The 19,676-nt window shown below is 41.6% G+C and overlaps 1 protein-coding gene across 7 annotated transcripts in view; it reads right to left on the bottom strand.

The window, feature by feature from the left end:
* Window positions 1-19,676, bottom strand: part of LOC138753884 (protein numb homolog) — a 143,736-nt gene that overhangs the window by 14,321 nt on the left and 109,739 nt on the right. For 4 of the 7 annotated variants that reach the window (XM_069917424.1, XM_069917423.1, XM_069917425.1 and 1 more), the window contains 4 exons: window positions 15,077-15,109; window positions 10,497-10,571; window positions 5,713-5,853; window positions 4,656-4,860 (listed from right to left, as the gene is read on the bottom strand). In XM_069917424.1, coding sequence (XP_069773525.1) covers window positions 4,656-4,860; window positions 5,713-5,853; window positions 10,497-10,571; window positions 15,077-15,109 — 454 coding nt within the window. Of the gene's footprint in view, window positions 1-4,655; window positions 4,861-5,712; window positions 5,854-10,496; window positions 10,572-10,989; window positions 12,652-15,076; window positions 15,110-19,676 lie in introns of those variants that run through there. The other 3 variants (XM_069917422.1, XM_069917426.1, XM_069917427.1) reach the window with 2 other exon arrangements.

Genomic DNA, 19,676 nt, shown 5'->3' with positions numbered 1-19,676 from the left:
TCCTTGTAGATTGTATAAACGACAAAGATTAAGTGGATGGATGGGCCAATAGTTTTGCAGATGATATGAAGGTTGGAGGAGTTGTGGATAGTGTTGAAGGTTGTCGTTGGTTAAAAAAGGATATAGACAGGATGTAGAGTTGGGGAGAGAAGTGGCAGATGAAGTTCAATCCGGATAAATCTAAGATGATGCATTTTGGAAGGTTAAACTTGAAGTCTGAGTACAGGGTTAATGATCAGTTACTTAAGAATGTGGATGAACAGAGGGACATTGGGGTCCAAATCCATACATCCATCTATGTTGCTGTAGGTTGATAGGGTAGTTAAGAAGGCCTATAGCAGGGGTGGCCAAACTATGGCTCGCGAGCCACATGTGGCTCTTTGATATGTAATATGCAGCTCATGGAAATATGTTGGCTGGAGGAGTTGCCAGCGCTCCTGAAACTGCCCTCAGACACTATGAATCTCTACAGCCATCCTGGGGGTGGGGGGGTGGTGGTCAGCCTGGGGTGTATGACAAGGAAAGTGGACAGCGAGTAGGCATAGGAAGTACAGTCTGCAAAAAGGTGAAGCGAGCGGTGCATGCTGGAATTGGATACTCCCTGCCCAGGCTGGGCCACATTACACCAAAGTGCCGCCAAAGTGGGAGGTGCAGTATGAGGGTGGGCAAAGCTGAGGGTCCTCTGAAGGGAGCAGCCATAGAGGTTGGGAAGCCAGGCTGGGCCAGGAGAGCTTCAATGAGGCAGGGGGGGTCTGCCCCAGAGGCAGGGGGGGGTCTGCCCCAGAGGCAGGGGGGGGTCTGCCCCAGAGGCAGGGGGGGGTCTGCCCCAGAGGCAGGGGGGGTCTACCCCAGAGGCAGGGGGGGTCTGCCCCAGAGGCAGGGGGGGGGTCTGCCCCAGAGGCAGGGGGGGGGTCTGCCCCAGAGGCGGGGGGGGGGGGTCTGCCCCAGAGGCAGGGGGGGTCTGCCCCAGAGGCAGGCACACTGGCAGCGGGGGGGGGGGGAAACAAGATGATAGAGATGGAAATGAGAGGCAGCAGGAGGTCCCCAGGAGTACTTCATCCATGTGCCAAGCCAAAACAGGGCTGGAGCTGGCAGCAGCAGTGAAGGTCTTGTCAGTGGCTAAGGGCAAGCCCTGGCCCCACTGGATGGAGAGTCAGCATCAGGCAGTACAGAGGTTAAACTTCTCCATACTCCAGCCTCTGCTCCAAGCAGCTGCTCCCCCATCCCACCGGTAACTGGGAAGTGGGGAGCAGAGGGCAGAACAAGGATGACCAGAGCTGTGGGACCCTGTCCTCGCTCTGCTGCAGGAGGCAGTTTTGCATTGGGTCACTTCCCATGTGTACTTGGCTGTGGACATTGCAATGGGGCAGATATCTGCAGAGATCAGAGGTAGCAGCATCCCTGAAGAGAACACATCAGGAACAAGAGCAGGTGTTGTCCATCTGGCCTGTCGAACCTGTTAACATATGCAGTGCAAGCACAGATGATCTGGCCATGGACCCACCTCCGCCTCTCTCCCATAACTATTAATCTGCCTACGATGCAAAACTCTATCTTACTGTATCTTAAATATATTTAATGAGACAGTCTCCATTGCTTCCTTGGGCAGAGATATACATACAAAATCAGTCAGTATTTTGAAAATATTTGATAATATACGTGTACTTTTTGATTATTGAAACTAATACAAATTATCAGTTTTAAAACTACATACATGAATAAATATTATGACATACATTTCTTTATATTTATATAAAATTGTTACAAAATGTTCACGAAAGCGTGAAATATATGTGCATAATATTTTTTCATGTTTTGCGGCATTTGAAGCTTACTGTATGTGGGTCTTGCGTTAAGCAAGTTTGACCACCCCTGGCCTTTGGAATGCTGGGTTTGATTTCAAGAGTGGAGAAATCATGTTGCAACTCTACAAATCTCTGGTGAGACCATACTTCAGTTTTGGTCACCTCATTTTGGAAGGATCTGGAAGCTATGGAGAGGGGACAGAGGAGATTTACCAGGATGTTGCCTAGATTGGAAAAATGTCTTACAAGGAAAGGATAACAGAATTAGGGCTTTTATCTCTGGAGCATAGAAGGATGAGAGGTGGCTTAATAGAGGTCTCCAGGATTCTGATAAGGTAGACAGCCAGCACCTGTTTCCTAAGGTGGGAGTAGCAACCACCAGAAAAATTGACGGTTATGAGGTGGAGAGGGTTTAGTTTTTTTTTGGCAGGAATATATAGGTTGGCATAACATCGAGAGATGAAGGGTCTGTACTAATTTTAAAAAAAATTAAATTTAGACATACAACAGTAAAAGGCCATTTCGGCCCAATTAACGATACGTTTCGAAAGGTTGGAGGAAACCGGAAACCCCGGGGAAAACCTATGCACACACAGGAAGATCGTACCAACTCCTTACAGACAGCGTGGGACTCGAATCCTAGTCCCAATCACTGGAACTGTGCCCATACTGTGCTGTAATGCTCTGTGTTCCATGATCACTGTCTCCTAAGGGTTCCCTTACCAACTCTGGTTCATTACACAATACCTAATCCAGAATAGTAATTTCCCTGGTCGGCTCAGCCACAGACTGTTCTAAGAAGCCATCTTGTAGCCATTCTACAAATTCTCTCTTTTGAGATCCAGTCCCAACCTGGTTTTCCCACTCTATTTGGAAGTTAAAATCCCCAATGACTACCATAACATGGCCCTTCTAATATGTCTTTCCTAATTGCTGTTGTAATTTGTTGCCCACATACTGTGGCTACTGTTTGGAAATCTGTAAATAACTGCTAACAGTGTCTTAACTCGACCAACATTGATTCTACATTTGATTCTAACGATTTCATGTGATTCCTTATCAACAAAGCCACACACTACCTTTGCTTTCCTGCTATCCTTGGACATTCAGCTCCATGACATCCTTAAGGTACGACTCCATGACGGCCACAACATCATACCTGCCAATCTGCAGCTGTACTACAAGGTCACCCTCTTTATTTCTTATGCTGTGTGCATTTAAATACAAAACCTTTAGCCCTATATTTGTTACTTTTTTTTTAAAGCTGAGTTTTTGTTGCATTTTAATTCATCCCCATTGATGTAATTTTGCCCTCTCTGTCTGCCCTTCCACACAAATTCCCTACCAGCTGTCTCTACTTGTAGTGTGCCAACTGCCTCCTCCTCTGCACTTTGGTTCCCACCCCATTGCAAATCTAGTTTAACCCCACCTCAACACATTAGTAAACCTCCCTGCCAGGTTATTGGTTCCCCTCCAGTTCAGCTGCAACCTGTCCCACTTGTACAGGTCACCCCTTCCCTAGAAAATGTTCCAATAATCCAAGAATTTGAAAACCTGCACACTGCACCACTTCCTCAGCCACACATTTGTCTGCACTACCTTCCTTAGCTCATGGCACTGGGAATAACCAAATTAATGAACAAATCTGAAAACCACATACATTTATTCTAAAAAAAAAATGCCAACTTTTTAAATCACCTCCTTTATTTTTATATATATTTTTTAAAGATCTCCTTTACTGGGATATTGCCCGGTCCCTTTTTTTTTTAAGTGAAAATCTTTGCAAACTATCTATAAAATCAATGAGAAAAACCAGTTTGGTTGATGGCAAGAAAACACAAGTGGAAAACATTGTAGGACAACTATAGGTTCCCACCATGTAGTGGTAATGTAGAGAGTACAGTGTATGTTAGAGGTTCATCTTACTGGTAATACAGTCATCAGGGATTTGCTTAATCCACAAACTGACTGGGTAAAACAAATTATCAATTTGCTTGTCATATTTCTATAGTATACACAAATGATTTTCCAGTTCACCAACTCCAACAAGAGAATAGCTATAGGTATTTTCAATCCAGTTTTGTTTAAGATGAGATCCTTTAAGTGAACTATAATTGCAAAAATGATAGAATTGTAAGTGATTTATTTTAATCTGAAATTGGAGTCTTAAAAAGCAAATGGAAGGTCAGTAGCATAAGTTAGCCAGGAAAGCTGGGTAATACTGAGAACATGAAGGTACAAAACCCCAAAAGGAAATAGTGATCCTATTGTTGCTGGCAAAAGTTAAAATACTCAATGAAATTATAAGTATGTGATATTGAAAAGAAGATTAGTAAACTAAGAATTCAGAAAAAGTCAAAATTCATGAAAGGAGGACCAATGCATTGATAGGGAAAGTAGAAAACAGATGTAGGCTGACGAGAAACATTGACAAAGCTTGCATAAATATGTCAAAAAGGGGGAAAGAAAGGCGCATTCTATATTGTGTGGTCTTCTCGATACAAAGACCTGCAGTCTAAGTGCTTTTTGAATACTTTCTCTCTCTCCTTGATATTTTAGACAATGAATATGAACTCCTCATTTTTTTTTGACATCTTATTTCTAGTGTGGTAAATGGATATGCAATAATTTTCACAGGATTATCAGAGGAATATTTAAGAGATTGGTGAATAACTAGTGGAGGATGAAACTAGAGTTCTTTCTATGAGCTGGCATAGCTAGAAAGGTCCAATCCCTATCAGTATAATAATCCACCACTTGTTTTGCTGAATAAGTATTTTTCTTATTAGAAGAACTTGCAGATCCCCCACCCCTCCACCACCTGGTCCCAATGCTATTTTGCTTCTTTACCTTTCTTGGTGTCCTGCATCTGTTTCATAATTTCTTCACGCTCTGCTTGCTCAGTGGCTGTAATTGCTCGAAAGGAACCTTCCCTGGTGAAGGTGGTTCGATTGGCATCGAATGTGGCAGTAACATTACATTCCTTCTCACGCTTCTGCTTCCTTTCCAAACATGCTGCGAAAGCACAGCCCACAGCATGGCTTAAACGTTCTCCCTGAGGAACATGACAATATCATTAACAAATGCAAACATTGGGGACTTCATTTCCTATATACCTGTCATAATGCATAATCAGCAGAATTTACCATGTGCGCCTCAATGTATTGGTTCTCAAGAACACTTAAGCCATCAAGGTAGAGATAAGCTAAATTAACCCAGTGAGAAATTCAGTCACAAAAACAATTGTCAATCTGAGCAGGCTTAGAACCTTACCAAGAAAAGCTGCCAACAAACACAAACCTCTGGTTACACAAAACCAGGGATCTTTAATTTGATCTTGTTTGCAGGGAGAATGCAGAAATCAGCCTGAGAAAGCCAAGAGATGAACCAAGACCCTTCCCAATTGTGCACTTGTGCAGCACCACACAGTCAGATTCACCCACGGAGTGCAGCCTTCACATAAAAGTTTTCCTCCTTTCATCTTAGCTGCAGTGAGAGAAAATCAAAACCATTCATTCTCCCTCAAAATAAGTTTTGATATTTGCTCTTTATTTTTACAATGGAAAATTATTAAATTACATTAGCTTTGTGACTGAAAATTTCACAGCAAATTTCAGAGGAAATTTCTGCAGCCTTCAACAAAATACTTGCAACTGCCTGCAGTAACACCAATCACCTTTGGTCACCTCAAGTGAAGTGCTGCCATCCTTGCCAAAGAATCTGTTTCTCATACTTACAATGACCACTCTAGAATTTTTAACATAACTAAACATGGTTTTCAAACTCACATCATCAGGCCAAGGAACCTTATATTTCCTCGACTGGTCTCAAGAGGCCCATGTGAGTCTTTTGTTCATGTCCCCAACAACCCTACCCAAATAACCAAAGAGTAAAGGGATTTCTTTACCGAATCACGAACAGCCAAGAAGCAATGACAGATCCAGCGCCTGGTTGTCCCATCCCGGCAGATGTACGAGAATGCCTTGTCAAAGTTTCTGTCTGGGGCACAGAAGGATACCTTCTCTATCGTTTGATCGACAATTAGGTCCTGAGTGGAAAAGGAACAAGTTATTACAAATGAACAATGTAACCTTTTATTAATAATTTGTGTTCTTACAATCCCAGACTGCATGCCTTCCTGAATTATCCGACCACATTAAAGTTAGTTACTTTAGGCAGGCACCAGATGGCGTCCTTGTATTGTGTGATAACTAGAAAGTTCATGCAAGCTATCACTTCCAAAGCTGTGGTTTGAGAGATGCACTTTCTAAATAATGCAATTAAGTGTTTCTCCTCAACCTGGTAAATGCAAAATTTGCTATCTCGTAAATGCCCTTTTTAAAAAAGAAAAACATTGAACTACCTGTGACCGAGCTGAGCCAAGCTATCCCTCATCTGCTCATGCTTTGTGTTAATTGCTAAATGAATGTCAGAGCTAGTCCAATCCTTTTACAGACTCAAAATCTTGTTCACCAACTTGACTAATTGATCAACCCTATCAGATCACATTATGTGTTACTGTTGAGTCAGGGAGTCTTAACACTACGTATGTCATTCTATTTTATTTCAAGAACATTCCAAAAAATGAAATGTTATCTAATTGTGCTTTGTTTTACAAAGCCTTTTCAACTGCAGACACAAAAGTAAAAGTACAGACCCCCTTTAAACATAACTAATAGTCAAGGCTATCAAATATGAAAATTTCAACAATTCAGAAATAAAGCTTTTACTGAACATTACAGCACCGTACAGGGCCTTCTGCTCACGATGTTGTGTCGACCTATATATTCCTACCAAAAAAAGTACTAAACCCTTCCTACTTTGAAACTTCCTTTTTTTTCTTTCATCCATGTGCCTGTCTACCAATCTCTTAAATGTCCATATTATTTCAGCCTCCACAACCACCTCTGACCATGCATTCCAGGCAACATCCTGGCACATGTTTTCTGCACCCTCTCCATACCTTACACATCTTCCAGTAATGAGGTGATGAGAACTGAACACAATATTCTAAGTGTGGTCTCACCAGAGATTTATAGAGCTACAACATAACCTCATGACTCCTGAACTCAATCCCCCAACCAATGAAGCCCAGCATACCACAAACTTTCTTAACTATCCAAACAACCTGCACGGCGACCTTGACAGATCTATGGATTTGGATCCCAAGCTCCCTCTGTTCTTCCACACTATTAAGTATCCTACCATTAACCATGTACTCTGCCCTCAAGTTTGACCTTCCAAAATGCATCACCTCACACTTATCTGGGCTGAACTCTATTTGTCACTTTTCTGCCCAACTCTTCATCCTGTCTGTCCTGTTTAACCTATGACAATCTTCAATACTATTCTCAACACCTACAAGCTTTGTATCGCCTGCAAACTTACTGACCTATCCTTTTACTTCTTCATCCAGGTTATTTATAAAATCACCAAGAGCTGGGGTTCTAGAACAGATCCCTGCAGAACTCCATTAGTTACTGACTTCCAGGCAGAGTACTTTCTGTCCACTACTACTCTCTACAGGCAAACCAATTCTAGATCCACACAGCCAAGGTTCCAAATCCCATGCCTTATGGCTTTATGAATGAGTCTACCATGGGAGATCTTGTCAGTCACCTTACTAAAATACATTTATACCTCATCTACCACTTTACCTTCATCAATTTCTTACTCCCTCAAAAAACTCAATTAGGCTCGTGAGGCATGATCTACCCTTCCAAAGTCCTGCTGACTATCCTTGAGAAAACTGTTCTTCTCTAAATGAATGAGTCTTGTCAAATGTCATACTGAAATCCACGTACATCACATCTGCTGCCCTACCATGAATTTCTTTTGTTACCTCTTCAAATAAAACTCAAGTTAGGCTCAGGTAGCATGACCTTCCCCTCACAGAACTATGCTGAATATCCCAGAAGAACGCTTATATATCCTGTCCTTAACAATCCCCTCTTCTATATAAAAAAAAAGCCAAATACTTACACCTCCCACTTTTCCCACTCCAAATATCCTTGTGATCCCATTTATCCTGACACACCATCTTTGCCGGTGTTGTACCAAGCCTGTTACAATCCAGGGTTGTAGTTCCACATTAATACTGAACAACCAAACTTCAAATATATAAAATTAAGCTTCAATTATATGAAAACAGAAATAGCTGGAAACACTCAGCAACTCAGCCGGCATCTGGGAAAAATGAAACAGAATTAAACTTCCTGACCTGCTGAGTGTTTCCACGTTTCCTATTTTTATTTCAAAATTTCAGCATCTGAAGTTCTATGATTTGCTTTTCATCATCTCCAACTAGCTTCCCCCAATTACCTTTTGAGAATATAGACCTTGATTAAATTACATCAGTTGAACCAATATTAAGGAACATGAAAGGTGAACAGAATTTGAGACACAAACACCATTTCTCTGGATTTCAAAACACTGTGCTTGGCCCAACTCTTCTCAGTCTACCAGAAATGTTTTTGCACCATCCATTACATTTGCGTTCACTCTCATTAATCTACTGTTCTCCTGGATTCAGACCAGCTCCTGATTGTCAAGCACACAATTATATCCAACTCACTTTCTCTTCCTTCCCTTCTCTTTCAAATTGCTCAATCTATTTGGAGATACATCCATCATCTTGAGATCACAGGATGGCTTTAAAATTAAACTCTAAGGTTAATTCAAGTATAACTTGAAGATTATAAGCCATTTAAAAACATCTAAAATAACATTTGGGCATCCGATGAGCCTGTTCCTGTGTTGTACGTTCATAGGAAAAATAGGAGCATTTTTTTTTTAAACATTGTTTATTATTTTCACATTATATTTTTGTTTGAAAGTCACTACATAGACATCAACACTAAAATCTAGTACTTCATTTTTACATATAAAATTTATGACATAGACAGAGTGACGGAGACAGTGTCTATTGACAGAAACATTGCGTCGCATTGACTTTGCGTCGCATCGAATTTTGTGTGGTATCAAATTGGCATCGCATAAAATTTTGCGACATTCCGATTTAATGCGAATTTGGATATAACGCAATGAGTCATTGGACCTGTTGATTAGCCTGCACTGTCCACGCAGCACCTGAAGTACACAGTCTGGTCCTCGACCACCCGCTGTGGTGACTGCTCCCGGATCTGGGGCTTGTGGCAGGCCAGCGAGTGGTGGAGCACGGTGCCGCAGAACTCTAGCAGCCGGCTGTCCTGCAGGCCAGCCGGAGACGCGCACACCATAGGCTGCTGGTTGAAGCTGAGAGGCAGGCTGGTCTGCAGCGGGTTGCTGTCCAGGCGCAACACAGCCAGGCTGCACATCGGGGTAGTGCGCTCCCTTGCAGCATAGCCAGAGTGTGGTCAGTTCCTCAGCTTGTACAGCTGCCAAGGGTTTTGCTCCTGCAGGGAGCTGATACCCAGGTAATGCAGCTGGAGTGTGGTTAGGTTGTTCAGGTAGGACAGGGATTCGGCCAAAATGGAGGTAAGGCAGGTTGTACAAGTTGCCGAAAGCATCTGGTTCCACGCTGTTGCTGATGTTCTCGTTGTATATGCAAGTAACCCCTACTTACTGCGACCCCGGATTTTTTTGCGATGACATTTTATGGACCCAAACGATCATGTTATAACAGGGTTTCACTGTAATAGATAACGGGAGACAGCAGCTGGGGCAGTGGAATGCTCCAAATGCAGCATGTGGGGAAATATGGGACAGCACTATTGTCCCTGATGACTACACCTGCAAGGTGGCAACATGTGTCTGGAGGCTGAAGAGGTTGGGGAGGTCCTAAGTGAAGACTTTACATCAGTATTCACAAGAGAAAAGGAACTTGATCAAGGTGAGGACAGAATAGAACAGGACAGTGTGCTGGACAATGTTGAGATTAAGGAAAAGGAAGTATTGGATTTTCTTAAAAACATTGATAAATCCCCAGGGCCAAATGAGATATACTCCAGGTTGCTATGGCAAGTGAGGGAAGAGATAGATGGGGCGATGGCTATGATCTTTGAGCCCGCCTTGACAACAAATGTGGCTTCCCCTCCACCACCTCAGCCCTTACCCGCATGTCCTCCATTTCCCACATATCTGCCCTGGCCCTCTATGCCTCTAGATGCAAAAAAAGATTCCCCTTGGCCTCACCTACCACCCCACCAGCTTCCACATCCAAAAAGATATCTTTGGAATTTCTGCCCCCTTCAACGTGATCCCCTACCAGTCACATCTTCCCCTCTCTGGGGCTGCATCCTCTGTGACTCCCCCGTTTTACTCCAAACATCTGAAAATTGTTTCGTATTTATTAAGTATTTTTAAAATGTCTTGGAATGTTTTTTATTTCAATTTTAGTATTCTTAAATGTGGCTGAATGTCAAAGATATTTTGAGAAAGTTTGTCCTTAGTTCGACTGAAGGACTACTAAATCAAGCAAGATTGGCCTATACATGGATTTAGCCAAATTCAAGAGAGAGGCCATCGGAGGCAACCCATGGCAGTGAATACAAGGCAAATATAGGTCTGCAATGTTTCATAGAAGATAAGAATTCTTTCTGCATTAAACTATCTGGAAATGAAAATCATGCTGTGACTTTTAAAAGCAGTAAATATTTTAAGAGTTAATTACAGTTTAGCTCAACTTGGAAAGAAAGTCAATCCTATCAGAGGCTATGGATTTGAACATGAACTGCAACACAATAAACTGACCTTGGTTTTCTCATCTACCACTCGCAATCCGTCTGCTGATACCCACAGCATAGCCTTAACTGCCTTCTTTCCAGTCTTAAGAAAGAAAGAAAATGTCATAGTTAAATCACTTAATTGAATTCGTGCTCTTCATGGGAAAACAAATATTAGCAAACAGGAACAGCAGTGAAGAAGGTCAGATGCCATGGATAGCCTGGTGCACAAAATGTATAAGAGGAACATCAAAGCTTCAATGCACTGAGAGAGAAAAGGAAAACCACACCATTTTACACACAAAGCAAGTATCTCTCGCCCTACTATTAAACGGAACAAAAACTGGGAACTTCACTGAACTGACGCTTAAGGAGTTACACCACTTATATGGCATGCAGTTTTTCTACTACTGGGGAAACAAAACAACTAATTCCAAACTGCTCATGTGCAAGTTGGTAAATTTAGATTTACAGTTAACTGCAATTTTAACAGATCAAGGTTAGAAAGGAACATTACTCACCACTTGACATTAGATCAAACGTAACGAGGCACCTCCTTGGTCTCCAGTTGCCCTTATTTTCCATAGTCCACTTCCAATGACCACAGCCTTATACACATGGTAGTGTCTACAAACCTTTTCTTCCAAGACTCCCTTTCCAACTTGCGAGAACAGTGGAATCATTACAGAAAGTTTTTTTTAAAAAATAATTAACATGCAACAGATGCATTTAACAAATCAAACACACCATACACAAAATTTGGTAAAATGATAGGACAAATCCAATACTATCCAAGGGTGTCCCAAATCTCCAGTCATGCTACACGAGTTGCAATGGAAGATCTATGCTGAGAGAAAGGAGATGGAAAGATTAAATGGGAGTGTTCAGACTCAGAATTGGAATTTCATTCCCTTTAGATGGGGACTGATCATCATCATTTGGTGAAGAAAAGGGAAGTTAAATGATGCACAGCAACTCTTTCATGTCAACAAGTGAAGCCGAAAAACTCATCCCAAAGCTCTTCTTCTCCTGTGCTCCTCATAACTCTTCCTTACCCACTCCCAAATGCACCCAGCTTTTGCTGCAGGGACGGCCAATTTTATGTGCTCTCTCTGTTAAAGTGAAGCTGGAAGTCAGCAGGGGTTTGGTTTGGATGTGAACATTTCAGCTGTTGCTGCACCTCCGCAACTTAAAACTCACACATATCTGCAGGGTGAAAACTCAGACAAATGCACAATTTTTGCTTACCTTATCAGTTTGCAACATTCTTTTGGATATAAAAATCCCACAATGAGATGAGGAATATTATTCAAATCAGTTAGCAATGTTACAAAGATGTGCCAGAGTTCCACAGCACAGAGAATGGCTCTTCGTCCCAACATCCTTGCCAGTCAAGCAAATTGCCTGGGTTCAGCCCACATCCCTCCAAACCTTTCCTTTCCACGTACCCAAGTAAATATCTTTTGAATGTTACAATTGTCTCTGCTTCTACCATTTCCTCTGGCAGCTTGTGGGGGGGGGGGGGGGGGGGCGAAAAGATGCCTTCAGATTTTTTTTAAATCTTTCCCCTCTCACCTTAAATTTCTGCCCTCTAGTTTGAGATTCACCTACCCTGGTATTAAAAATAAATAACTATTTATCTTATTCATGTCCCTAAAGATTTTACTGAGCATCCAATTCTCCATGGAGAAAAATCAGTCTATTTGGCTCTTATAGTTCAAACCTCCCAGTCCTGCTAGGTACAGCAATCTTTGCTGTTCCTGCACTGGCTGATGAAGGCTCATATGCCAAATGCTCTCTTCCTCAAACTACCTACCTGTGTCATCATTTTTATGGAACCATTTACCTGTACTCAGATCTTTGTTTTTGACTGATACATTTGATAAATTGGGCAGTCTCATTCTTTCATATCTTTAGCATTACCCTGAATTCAAAATTAAGAGTAAATAGACAGAATGACAGTCAAGTTCTTTGATACTTTCTTTTATTACAGAAGGCTCCAAAGAATGCCCTGCAAAAGATGAAATTTACAAAGCTTAGAGCCAAGTGGCATATTGAGTCTTGAAATCCCAGGAACACAGAGATCCTGGTGACATTAACTGTAAGTCTTTTTTCATGAAACCTTTCAGATTTGCAGGTTGGTCAGATTGGGAATCCAGAGGCAAGGACCACACTCAGGTATCAACCCTAGAAATCAGGAGAAAATTAGGGCTTTTTAATTTTAATTCAGAGATTCTTCATGGTAACAGGTCCTTCCAGCATACGAGTCGCACCATCCAAATGACACCCATGTGACCAATTAATCTACCAACCTCACATCTTTGGATGGAGAAAGGATGTTGATGGAGAAGTATTTTGAGTGAGAGGTCACACTGCAGAGTTTGGATTTTTTTAATTTTTAAAAAAAATTTAGACATACAGCATGGTAACAGGTCCTTTCGGCCCACAAGCCCATGCCACCTATAATCCCGGTACATTTTGAACGGTGGGAGGAACCAGAGGGCCCTGAGGAAACCTATGCAGACATGGGGAGAATGCACAAGCTACTGACAGACAGCTCCAGATTCCAACCTGGATCATTGGTGCAATAACAGCCTTGCATTAGCCTCGACAATGCCGACCCCATTGAGGATTGAGCCGGATTGAGGTGCAGCATGTTTTGCCAACAGGAGGTTGGCAAAGGATGTCACAGGTTTTTTTGAGGAGCCAGGGATCATGGTTTCATAATGGCATAGAAAGAGGCCAAGGCACAATTTGGCCATAGTTACTCCATCTGTCCCAGTACCCTGAGCTTTCCTTAAAGTCCAAACAGATACTTCCTCTAAAGATCAGATTTACAGGAAAGATGCAGATGCTTTAGTGAGGGCGCAGAAGAGATTTACCAGGATGTTGCCTGGATTGGAGCACATGTCTTATGAAAGTTGGCTTTGTCCTTTGGAACATTGATGAATGAGAAATGGCTTGATAGAGGTTTATAAGATTATGAGGGACAATAAGGTAGACAATAGCAAATATCAGAGAACATCTATTTAAGATGAGTGGAGGGCAGTTTAGGGGAGAAGTCAGAGGAATGGCCCTACAAGTTTTATTTTTGAGACAAGTGTTACATTGGCCTTCTTTAGACCTTTGTACCTCCCTCGCTTTGGACAGCATTGAAGGAATACTAACCAGCTAGAGGTGAAGGTCAAACAACTGTAGATGCTGCAAATATAAAACAGCAGAAAAACCAGCTCTCCAGTTCACCGTCTCCATCACAACTATCAAGTACTCATCTCTCCTAATCCCATATATTACACCTGGCTCCATCCTGCTGTGCTTTAACATTTCATAAGCTTGTCCGGACATTAAACATTGAGAGCAGCTGCTTCCCACACCTTCTCATAAATCATGGTTTTCCAGATTCTATACATCCTCTGAGTGAAGAATAATCCTTCAGATCCACTCTCAGCCTCTTGCTCCCCATCTTAAATTTTCAGAATACCTCCGAATTTATTCATAGAAGGTCCTGTTCTGAAATATCTTTAATAAACAGGTAACGTTTGTTTCAAAAAAAGCTTGGTTTCAAGAAAATGAATTTGTTTTAATTTTAAACAATGTCGTCTTTCGAGGAGCCATTGCACCAATGCAAATTAATGCTCGACACCATGCATGAGCAAGCTTTCAACAGTGACTAACTACTCATGAAGGTGATCAATCTACAGATATTTATGTTGACAGCTCATTATTTAATACGTTGATCTACAAATTATCTGTGTGTAAAGACTGTACATCTTCTGTTCCAAAGAACCGTGGAAATATTTCAGACAACATGTCTGTTCCAATTAGTTGAGCATTTTAGTGAGTGACATGGTCAGTGTAGCAGATTGCGTAATGCTATTACAGCGCCAGTGACCTGGACTCTAATCCACCGCTGTCTGTAAGGAGTTTGTATGCTCTCCCCATGACTGCATCAGTGTTCCAGTTTCCTCCCACATTTCAAAGATGTATGGGATTAGTTCATTGGTCACATAGGTATAATCAGGCAGTCCTGGATTGTGGGCGAGAAGGGCCTGCTACTATATTGTAAATTTTAAATCGATAATTAAATTGGAGGATTGAAGATTATCTACGACTGATGTTCAACTTGCTCATCATACTACCAAGTGGGATGAAGTGACACTGCAGCCTTTAAATACACAAATAAAGTAATCAGCTTTTCTATTTTTTTGTGGCAGTTCTAATAAAAACAATTTCATAAACCACCCTTTACACCCATGAAAGGAAAAAGAAACTGACTAGTGGGAGCTCCCTCTATGTTTAAGGGATTGGGCTCTTATTTCTCCAATCTGGAGCATTTCCCTCCCAATATCAACACATACATCATTTAAAACTAGCCTCAAACTTAAACCAAAATTGATATTTATATCATGCAGTTCAACTTACAGCAAACCATTCTGGGCCAGTGGAAAAAAAACTGCAAACCATTCCAAAGTTTACTTCAGAACCGAGCAAACAGAGCTTTATGCAACCTTGGCCAATAAATTACTGAAAGATAATGTCTAAAATTTAAATAGAGTGGTGTAATCCCTTAGTCAGTGCATCAACACAGGTCCAAGCATTGAAACTTACTTTTCCAATCAGGAGTTTGAAGAACTTCCTTTCCTGGAGTGACAGGGGAACAAGTCAGGACTCTATTACTGCGAAAAACTACGAGTACTACAGAAGCTTCAAACCAAAGCATGAGAACTAAGTTCGGAAAGTTCTCCAGGAAGGGCGTGAAGATCACCCATAATAATGCAATGCGTTACATGGACTTGCATTAAGTTACAAGCCACCAATGTGATTGTGAACTAGGCAGAAAGGAAGCCTGATGACCTGCCACATGCAGAGGCACTAGTTAGATTTGGTATTAGCTTGGTGCTCGAGAACACTTCCATGTTCAGATTAAATTGGCAGCAGCAATTTTAGCAGCACTGAGGCATTTTGAATCAAGAGACAACTAAAGTAAGAATAGCTCTACCCAAATTTATTAACAATAATTGTGGAACGTAAACCACCATGTTTGAACATATTTAATATTCTGTGATTTTTTTTTAGGTAAACCAAACCAACGAGGTTGAGCATTGTTCTCTGGAACCGTGTCAGCACAGCAAACTGGAGACAATTTCCCATAGCTGACATCATCATAATGACTGTATGTTGCAGGAAAAACTCAGCAAGTTAAACTGTTCTTTTTGTTGCAAAGATACATAACCAACGTTTTGGGCTTGAGGCCTTCATCAAGATATGAAAAATGTAGACAGGCTCCCAAACGAAATGGTGGGAGAGAGGAGCACCATCCCACAGGCAGGAGGTAATAGGTGAATAAGGGAGGAAGGGCACACCAGCAAACAGAGGGAGGTTGGAAGGCTATGTGAATGGACAGGGAAGGGAGTGAAGAGCCAGAGGAGAGAAGACAGTAAGGGAGGGAGAAACAGGAGGTCTATGTTAATGCCATTCTATTCGAGAGTGCACAGAGGGACAATTAAATGTTACTCCTCCAATTGACAGATGATCTTGGTAGGATAGTACTTGAGGCCATAGACAAACATGTCAGCATGGGAGTGGGGCGCAGAATTGAAATGGTTTGTCACTGAGAGATCCCTGTCACTGGTGCGGTCAGAGGGAAGATGCTCAGTGAAGCGATCTCTCAGTCTGCATTCAGTCTCTCTGATGTAGAGAAGCCCACCACAAGAGCACCAGATCCAGTAGATAACTCCCGTGGATACACAAGTGAAGTGTTGCTTCATTTGAAAGGACTGTTTGGGGGCCCAGATAGTGGTGAAGGAGGAGATGTGGGCACAAGTATGGCACTTCCCATGTGGCCACAGGGGAAAGTGCCGTGGGGAGGGGCGATTGATGGGGAGGGATGAGTGGATGATGGAGTCACAGAGAAAGCAGTCCCTACGGAAGGCAGAAAGGGGGTGGAGAGGAGAAGATGCGTCTAGTGGTGGGATCATCTTGGAGGTAGTGGAAATTATGAAGGATAATGTGTTGGATGAGGTGGTAGGTTGCATCTTAGGTTGAAAGGGCCAGGACAGATAAGAGGGAAATTGAAGAAATGCGGGTAATGACTGAGTTGATGGTGGCAGAGGAGAAGCCATGTTTTCGGAAGGAGGATAATATTTCGGATAATCTAGATTGGAAGACCTCATCTTGGGAACAGATACATAGCTCGATGAAGGGCTCAAGCCTGAAACATTGGTATCTTTGCAACATCAAACTTACTGTTTGAACTGCTGAGTTTCGTTAGCATTGTGTTTTTACTTCAATCATGATGACTACACTCCTTCATGTTTTACTCACGACTGGATGCTGTTGTGTACATTTATACAAATGAAATGAATGCTGCTGCCAAGTGTTGTGACTCTAAAGCAGATTTATTAGATATTAATATGAGTCAATTAACCCTACTGAAGAAATTGTTAGCTCAGAAATTTCAAAATTGCTAAATCATGCCATATTAGAAATATTAATAATTAATATATTGGAAGATTATATTGCCCAGTAACATTAGTTAAGGTATCAGAAATGCAGGATTTTGACTACAGTGCACTACAAGAAGAAATGAGCTTTAAAATTTAATGTTTCTTACACCTGCTGAAACAAAAACAAAAACTTTACATCACAATATAAAAGCTGTAAATAAGGACAACAAAGAAATAGGGCACATACACTTTCTCCTTAAAGGGGAGTTCTTTTTGAGTAGAAGCAAGTTTGAACCTTACGAGGAACACATGGGACACTAATATAACTGCATTGTTATAGAGTGCAGATGGGGCTCAGAGCAGGCTCATGTGCAGGTACTGGCCTGTCTTGGGTGCGATCAGAGTAAGTAGAAACTCAGCACTGTTCAAAGAGAAGAAAGGATAAATAAAAATCAATGGCAAGAGAACAATCGAGAACACAAAGGCCTAATTTTGAAGTGAAGCCTGGAATTTTGTTAAACAAAAATGGCATGAATTTCAGGAGAATGAGAAGGGGTAAAGAATTCTAACAAATTTTGAATAATCAGCATCATTTGGCTCTTTTTTTTTTAAAGTGCAACTTCCTGAAAAGAATTTCAATACATTTTCATGAATTTGTCTAATTTATTAAGATCTATTAAGTTCCAAAAATGCAAGCTACAACTATAAAGTCAATAGAATTCCCAAGAACCAGTGATGACAGTGATACAGAGTTGATAACAATGTTGAATTTGGAAATTCCAAAGAGAAGAGGGAATTCCAGTAAATTTATATCAAAAGAGAAGCAATTAATTGAAAACAATGTGAAGACAAAGTAGTTAAGATGGGGACAGGGTACAAACCTATGGTGAAACACACATAGTTCAGGCAAAAACTGATCAACTGATCAGTCTCATGGGGTAGATTTCTTGGAAAGCAGCTGTGGAGCATTTACCATCAACATCTGGGAGTGCAATAATTTATATTGATCAAAGATAAAGTCAAAATAGATTTGTCATTACATAATTATAAAACTTGCCTTTAGCACAATATTATAAAAGTTTTAAGTAAACCACCAATCAACATTACCTATTGGTTTAAAAACTGCATGAACCGGTGTTGATAATTCCCTGGATTTTCATTCAGAAAAAAAAACACCAAATAAACGTATCTTGTTGAAAACAAGAGTTTGCCAGAAGGCAATAAAAGGAAATATGCAAACAAGTTTCTTCCAACTTGAGAGGCTTTGGCAAGCAGAGGCTGAGGATGTGCTTCTTTCAGGTAAGCTAAGATCAGGTGAGATCTTTGCATATTAACAAGAACAGGTAATGGAGAGGGCACCTATGGCAGTGGAATGCTCCGAATTCAGGATGTGGAAAATCTGGGACAGCAGGATTGTCCCTGATGACTGCACCTGCAATAAGTGTATCCAGCTGCAGCTCCCTTGAGACCGATTTAGGGAACTGGAGTTGGATGAACTCTCGATCATTCAGGAGGAAGAGGAGGTGACAGACAGGAGCTTCCGGGTGAGAGTCACCTCCAAACGACAGGAGGCAGGTAGCTGAGTGACTTTTGGGAGAAAGTCAGTCAGTGCACAGCATCTTTGTAGCTGTTCCCCTCTCAACAATCAGTACACTGTTTTGGATGGTGTTGGGGGTGGTGGTGGGGGGGGGAAAGACAACGATCTACAGGGAAAAGTCCTGGTGGTCAGGCCTCAGGCACAGAATCTGACCCTTCAGCTCAGAAGGGGAGGTAGAGAAGAAAGCTAGGGTAATTGTTAGGCAAACTGATAGGAGACTCAATGAATGAGAGCAAGGCTCCTGGATGGCACGTTGCCTCCCAGATGCCAGGATCAGGGGCGTCTTTGATCGAGTCCACACATTCTCAAGCGGGAAGATACACAGCCAGATGTCCTGTTCCACGTTGGGACCCAAGACATAGATAGGATGAGGTCCTGAGGAAGGAATTATAGGGAGTTATGAAAGAAGCCAAAAAGCAGGATCTCAAGAGTGGCACTCACAGAGAGTTGTGGGTGCCTTGATTGCAGTGGTGCTGGAGGTTCAAACATTAGGGGCATTTCAATGACTCTTAGACAGGCACACGGATGAAATAAAAATAGAGGGTAATGAGGAATATGTAGTTTAGCACAAAATCAAGGGACAAAGGGCCTGCTCTACGCTGTAATGTTCCAGGATGTCAACAGAGTTAATCAAAAACAATAGCTCCTGAAAATCTGAAAAAACATCAGAAAATGCTAGAAATATTTGGCATGTCAGGTAGCATCTTATGTTGAGAGAGATGAATATGACATTTCCTCAAAATTGGGAAAAGTTCAAAACAATACATTTCAAGAAGGGGCAGGCATGTCAGAGAGAAATGAATACCTGTGGTAGGAAGGGGACCGATTTGTTTCCCCTCAGAGGGTACAGTAAAGGCTAACGCATCTGTCGGAGGGTGTAAACATAGGGAATTGAGAATAAAAAGAGTGAATAAATGAGAAAAAGGATATCCGTAGATACTGCCTAATCGACTGGGCTTTTCCAACATTGTCTTTTCTTTCAGTTCCAACAACTGTACCTCAAGATTTTTTTCTCTTCTATCTTCATTTAAATCTTACATATCCTTCAGCCATTAGCAACTGTTACCCCTTTCTCAGCCGACATTCAGATTTATTGTCAGTGTACATGCATGACATCATGAGATTCTTGATTCTTACCCCTGAGATTCTTTTTTCTGCGGCAAGG

The sequence above is a fragment of the Narcine bancroftii genome, chromosome 2 (genome assembly GCF_036971445.1).
Source record: "Narcine bancroftii isolate sNarBan1 chromosome 2, sNarBan1.hap1, whole genome shotgun sequence".
Taxonomy (NCBI): Eukaryota; Metazoa; Chordata; class Chondrichthyes; order Torpediniformes; family Narcinidae; genus Narcine; species Narcine bancroftii.
Note: the sequence above shows the minus strand (reverse complement) of the source record. Positions and strands in the feature narration are given on the sequence as shown.